The sequence below is a fragment of the Neomonachus schauinslandi genome, chromosome 2 (genome assembly GCF_002201575.2).
Source record: "Neomonachus schauinslandi chromosome 2, ASM220157v2, whole genome shotgun sequence".
NCBI lineage: Eukaryota > Metazoa > Chordata > Mammalia > Carnivora > Phocidae > Neomonachus > Neomonachus schauinslandi.
In genome coordinates, this window is record NC_058404.1 from 115,807,092 (window position 1) to 115,813,451 (window position 6,360).

Below are 6,360 nucleotides of genomic sequence, written 5' to 3' on the forward strand. Positions count from 1 at the left end.
TATACTCTCCCTTCCCAGATTTTCATAATATCATACTTCTGTTCTTACTAACCTAAAGTGACCACAACTAGTGTCATTTCATTGGGTTCAGCCACAAATGTAGGAGTATTGTCTCCTTGTGCACTCTAAAAGTGTACGTGCAACTTATGAGAAAAGGAAAAACTCTGGGGGACATCTCTAATTTCTTTTATTTCCACAGTCACATGAATTCGATCTAGTTCAGAAGTTCCAGATACCCTGTGAGAGACAGAGATTGGCAGAATTCAGTAGCAGATGAGAGCAGAAGAAGGCTCCCGAGAGGGGTGAGAGACAGATTTCAGTGAGGCAAGGCCTTGACAGTGGACCGCAAGCCTCTCCATAGCCAAGGCCCGGACTTATGCACCTTTGTATCTTCAAGACCCTAAACTTAATACATATGCAGTGAACAGATGAACAACTGCTAAACAGACTTATGTAGGAAGTGGTTACCAATGCAGGGAAAGAGATAATGGGATAGAAAACAAGAATAAAGCAACGATGTGTATGCGCTTAGCTCACCTTACGGCTAAGTAGTCAGAAGGAAACTAGGATCCAGAAACAACTACTGAGACAGTTGTGGTTTTTTTGATGGAACCAAGATGACTGGAGGAGCAAAGAGGGAAAATATGGCCAAAGGAAAAAGTGTTCATAGAGGTACTTTCTTCTGAATAAGAAAACCCTATCCTTACTTCTGTACAGTGTTGCTTTTATATGTTTACTCCCTAATGATGTTATTGCAAAATGCATAAAAAATATGTTTTTCCAAGTAGAATATGAAGTGTGTAACTTCATGCTTATAAAAACACACATGAGAAAACACATGTGTGGTTATGACAGTAATCCAAAGGATTATGTTATTTGCAGTTCGTTGATTTTATGTATGCATATCTACTTGTCTACATGTGGGTTATGTGTGTCTTTCTGTCTGTTATACAATTTTACAGAGAACATTTGGATCATGAATGCAATTAGTTTTTACCTCCTTTTCGGGTATAATGGTGTATGTTGTAGCATTTGATTCCATAGTGTGATTTAGTTTTATGTATGTGAGAAAATGTTTGTGCACACAAAGGTAAACTTTGATTTTCAACTTTGTGTAAAAATTTGCTTTTGGAGCTTGTAGGGTGTTGTGTAAGCAAGCCTCTGAGATAATCTGTATCATGCTACCCAGAGCTGAGGGGTTTTGTGAGAGTAAATAAGGTGAGCTTGACATCATTTTTCTTTTCAGCAGAGCATTGGCAGGAGTTAGGTATGACTATATGGGATCTAACTTTGGTTGGAAGTAAGGAAAGAGGAACTGATGGAAATAGGCAAACTATCTTCAAATTTTCTCTTGGTTCATTTGTTCCCTTCTTTAGCTGATGGTGGGTATTCACAACCTTCAAATGGATGTAGAGTGGTTTCTTGCTTACATATTTAGCTCTCTTTTGAATTTTCCTTTTGCTCTAAAATACTCTTGAAAAATTCCAAACCAATAGTCTCCTAACTTAATTTTCTCCTTTTCTCTAATGTTTTCTGACTGGCATATCACAAAGAAGGCAAAAGATATAATATAGCCTCCTTAAGTTGTAAACAGTGAATCACAAGTACTTACTGAGTTTCCTTGCCCTCCCCTGGTGCCTGGAATGCTTCCTTTGTCCTTACAAATCCACTCCTAGACATATTTTTAAAAAGTGGAAAAAAAATTGAATGTGAAAATTTCTACCCTAAGAAAGCGTAAAGGCAATCTAAAGATAAGAAAAGATGCCAGAGGGTTCCTTAAGTTTTAATGCCCCTTTGCTTGTGGTGTTTAAAAAAAAAAAAAATCTGCAACTGGAAGCATTCCAGGCCAGACAGACTCACAGATCAGGGCAGGAAATATGCAAAGCTGGTGCTGTCTGGGAGAACCCAGCCATAAATTCACACTTTAGAACTCGGCCCTTTTTTGGGGCAAAGAAAAGAGTCACTATCGTTCTCACTTAGCGATGTATACTCCTGTACACACTGGTGTGCATCTGCATCAGGTATGAAACCTGAGGAACCCGGGTCCGAAGATCAGATTTAGGGTGCGGTTAGGGAGATCAGCTTCGTTCTCTAGTTGTGAGCTGCCAGCTCGTGGCACTGCCTCAATTTCTCTGCGCGCAGGCGTTAGAGCCTGAGAAGGACAAATTCAGCAACTCCCAAAGAACCCTTCGCGTCGCATTGGAAACATTGGCGCTTAACCGCCAAACCGCTCCAAACCCGAGCCCTGGGCTAGCCCGGGACAGCTTGTCTCCGGCCAATACTTCCGCGCCCCGCCGGGCGGCTGCCACTGGCGCCCCCAAGCGCCGCGCGCCCGCGCATCCCAGCCGCTCTCTGCACCTCCTTCGACCTTCTCAGACGCAAACCTGACCTGGGGAGCCTGGGGGCTGACAGGAAAGGCTTCCCTGGGAATTCCCAGAGGCTAGGGAGGAGGCAGGGAGCTGAGGAAGGCAGGATCTCAAAGCCTTCCCTGCCTCCGTTCATTCCTGTTTGGGATTTCCTCTTTGCAAAGGGGGCAGCTGCCTGGCACAGTGGAGATGCCCGGTAGAGCTGGGAGACTGAAACCCTCGGAGCCTACTCAAGGCACCCCATTTCTCCCAACCCCGAGGAGACAGAAACGTACGCTGCGTGTGTGGTGGGGTCGTGGGGTTGGGGAGGTCCAAAAGATGGAGACTAGAAAATTCCAAACGTCTCCCGGGTGAGAGAATAGGAACATCTTTCCCCTTTTTCTGGTCCTCTTCTCCCCAATTCCAAAGCCCCCGTCCACGTCAGTTGGGCACCCCCTGGCACAATATAGCGCAGCCTCACACACACACACACCGGGAGACACGGACTAAAACCCAACTTGGGCACTTGAGCGTACACAGACCGCAGCATTAACGCCCAGATGCTCACTTCTCGAAATCTTCTATGGGGCTTTTCTAGGGCTCCTCTAGGAGTCAAGCACTGGAGATGGGTTGGGAAACCTAAAGAAGGGTGCTGGCGGCCCCCAAGGGCGGTGGCAACCTGCCCCTCTCCACTTCCACTTTTGCCCTCCGTCTGTTTCTAAAGGTCTTTCCACCCGCTGGAGCTGTTGTCAGGCATTAGGAGGCCTCACGTTCCTTTGGTAATGAATCCCATTTTCTCAATTGTTGTGGAGAGCAGAGGGGTGTGGGAGGGGGACAAGAGGGAGAGGCAGGAGGGGGGGGGCGCGGGGGGGGGGAGGAGGGGGGGTGGGGCGGGAACGGGGGGGGTGAGAGAAACGTTTTCACTCTTTGTCACTCTTGAATTGGGGGCGGAGGAAAAAAAAAACCCATTATGGGAAGCTATAAAAAGCAAAGGGGGCGGCGGTGAGAGAGCAAACGGAGAGAGTGAGACCGCGCGGCGCGCACGACCGCTCCCAGGGCATTGCTGCGTCGCCGGCAGCGCTAGGCTGCCGGGTGTGAACCGGGGAGCGACACTTCGCCGAGACTGTGCCCGCGCCCGTGGGAGACCTCGGCTCTCCTCAGACCTCGAGGGTCCGGTCTGGGGCGTTCCTGATCCCCCTTATAGCGCCCAATATCACTGTGTCCTGCAAGGGTTGAGACATAAAGGGTCGGGAAGGAAAAGAGGAGAGAAAAGCAACTGAGGCCGAAGGAGAAGGAAGCGGTGTGGCCCTCCAGAGCCAATTAAAAGAACTGGACCGCGGAGATCCGGCGGGAACGCGGTGGTGCGGGGCAAGGAGCAACTGAAGCGGTGCGGTCTGTGGGGCTGGGTCTTCTTGCACCTCGGGTCACGCCTCCTTGGCGAGAAGGCGCCTCGCCTTTGATTGCTTCCAGTTCCTGCAGAACTTCCTGCCCTGGTGGAGAAGCGGGTCTTGCTTGGGTCGCACTCGCTCTTGGTCTGAGGCGTGAGACTGAATTCACACGGTGCTGGGCCCCGGAAGCCAAGTTGGGTTGGGGGAACAGAGCCTGCGAGCCCCCGCACCCCGAGTGAGGGGCCCGGTGTTGGGGTCCTTCCTCCCCTTGCACCCGCACCCTTCCGGGCTTTGCGCCTCCCCGGGGACCCCTCGCCGGGAAATGGCCGCGTTGATGCGGGGCAAGGACTCGTCCCGCTGTCTGCTCCTACTGGCCGCGGTGCTGATGGTGGAGAGCTCACAGCTCGGCAGCTCGCGGGCCAAACTCAACTCCATCAAGTCCTCCCTGGGCGGGGAGACGCCTGCCCAGGCCGCCAATCGATCAGCGGGCACATACCAAGGACTGGCTTTCGGCGGCAGTAAGAAAGGCAAAAACCTGGGGCAGGTAGGAAAACACTCCAAATACACTCTATAGTCAAGAGCGGTAGGCACCAGCGCTCTAGAGCGCGTAGTTTGCCTTTGCACCCCTCAACCTTTCAAGTGCGCCCCCAGGTGTGGCGCGCCCGGCAGCTGGGGAGGGGTTCCCGGAAGCAGCTCTTCGTGGGTGGGGGTGGCTGGTGGTTGCCGGTTCTGGAGGGCGTGGAGCGGGGGGGTTAGGGTTCTCCCACCTTTGCTTGAGGACATGGGCAGGTACAAGATCCAGTGTGTACTGGTGGGGAATGGTCCTTCTCCAGATTTACCACGGCAATGCTGATTATAATGTTAGTAGCAGCTAACACATAGCAACGATTTTGGGTCAGGCACGGTTCTAAGCGCTTACATATATTTAATCTTCACAACCCTATGAACTAGGCGCGGTTACTTTTCCCCATTTTCCCAATGAAGAAATTGAGTTACCGAGTGATTAAGCAATTTGCCCAAGGCACACAAGCTAATGTTAAGTGGCAGAGTGGGATTCCAATCCGAACAGTCTGGGTCCAGATCCTGGTCTCTTTACTGTTACATTTCACAATCTGGAGGGGGAATTTACCCCCTTTCAGGTTCTGTTCCCCTCGCAACCACTTTCTTCCTTCAAAGAAGTGAGGTCACAGACAGAAAACTTCAACAGACGCGCCACTTCTCACTTCTGTAGCCTCGTAAATAAATCATCCAGGAGGGAGCAATATGATGAAGTAACAGTGACAGCATCGTAGCGCGGGCGACCGGAGTGCCTGCGATATAGCAAGGCGGACCCCGGAGTCATTCTTGCAGAAGGGCGTCTCTCTGTCACACAGACATATAAGATTGACAGTCGCTTGCAATGAGTTACACAAACATACACCGTAAAACGAACGTGCACACTCGGCACCCGCTGTGGCCGGCGCGCAATGGCCAAGAGAGGGGGGCCTTGTGGGCACCGGGAACCACGACAGCTCCCCCTTTCTGCTCCTTTTGTAGGAAGCCCAAACTGAAAGCTAGTTGGCCAAACAGCACGCGCACCTCTCAGCACAACTGTCAACCCGTGAAGGTGGCTCGTTGCCGCACGGATCCTGGGTTTCCTTGTTTCATCAGAAGAGCTCGCTGCAGCCGCCTTGCGAGCTCTCGGTGTCCTCCATGCGCCTGCCGCTAGCGCAGGCAGGCCGCAGGGTGAAGGGTGAGAGCAAGGGCCAGTCCTGCAGGGACAGCGAGGGGAAAGTTAGCAGCGCTTGGCCCCCTACTGCCCTCTCACGGGGACAGTTTTGCTAGTTTTGCAGTTCCAGAATGCTTCCTAGGCTTTGAAATGGCAACCATTTCAGCTATCTTTTCAAAGGAATACAAAGTCTACAATCACAGGTTGTTGTTTTTTTCCAGGTCTCAAGGGAAATAAACTATATATATGCCTACATACAACATGCATACATATCCTTTGCACATTCTCGCGCATGTGCATATACCTCCACATTTATGTGAGCATTCTCATTCCCTCTTACTCTTCCCTCCGAAACACCCTGACACTTTCGATAGTAATGGACATAACTTTATATTCTCTTAGACATCCATCATGAAATGAGGCAAAGTTTAGAAAGAAAGGATCCTGTCAATCCAAATCATAAGACTTTTCTCTAATGGTATTGACTTCAAATTCCACCTTATCCGTTGAAGAGAGCTAGATGTTTACTTAGTTCAGCCAAGGACAGAGGGATGGACCCAATGATCTTTTGAGGTTCCTTTCGATTCTAATCCATGTACGTTCTGTGAGTTTCTGTAAAAGACTTTCTGTTTTTATCACCACTGGGCCCCAACACTTGATGTTCCTGAATCAAATTATCAGTTATGTCAGAACTGTCATTAGCCATGGGGTTACATGGACTAAACTGAGGGTTGCTGCCCAGAATCTAGCTTATGTGTTATGTTTTGATATGTCTATTTCGCTATCTCTCCAAATATCTGCTCCTTAAAGAGGTTGGAACTCTATTTGCATGTCTTCAAATGGAAAATTTATTTATTTTACAAATGAGTATAACTCCTTTCTTTCTTTCTTTCTTTCTTTCTTTCTTTCTTTCTTTCTT

At 49.4% G+C, this 6,360-nt stretch overlaps 1 protein-coding gene across 1 annotated transcript in view; it reads left to right on the forward strand.

Annotated features, from left to right (window-relative positions):
• The first annotated feature begins 4,023 nt into the window (after window positions 1-4,023).
• Window positions 4,024-6,360, forward strand: part of DKK2 (dickkopf WNT signaling pathway inhibitor 2) — an 86,345-nt gene continuing 84,008 nt past the window's right edge. Inside the window, exon 1 of the mRNA XM_021684515.1 lies at window positions 4,024-4,277. Coding sequence (XP_021540190.1) covers window positions 4,056-4,277 — 222 coding nt within the window. The 5' untranslated portion in view covers window positions 4,024-4,055. The remainder of the gene's footprint in view (window positions 4,278-6,360) is intronic.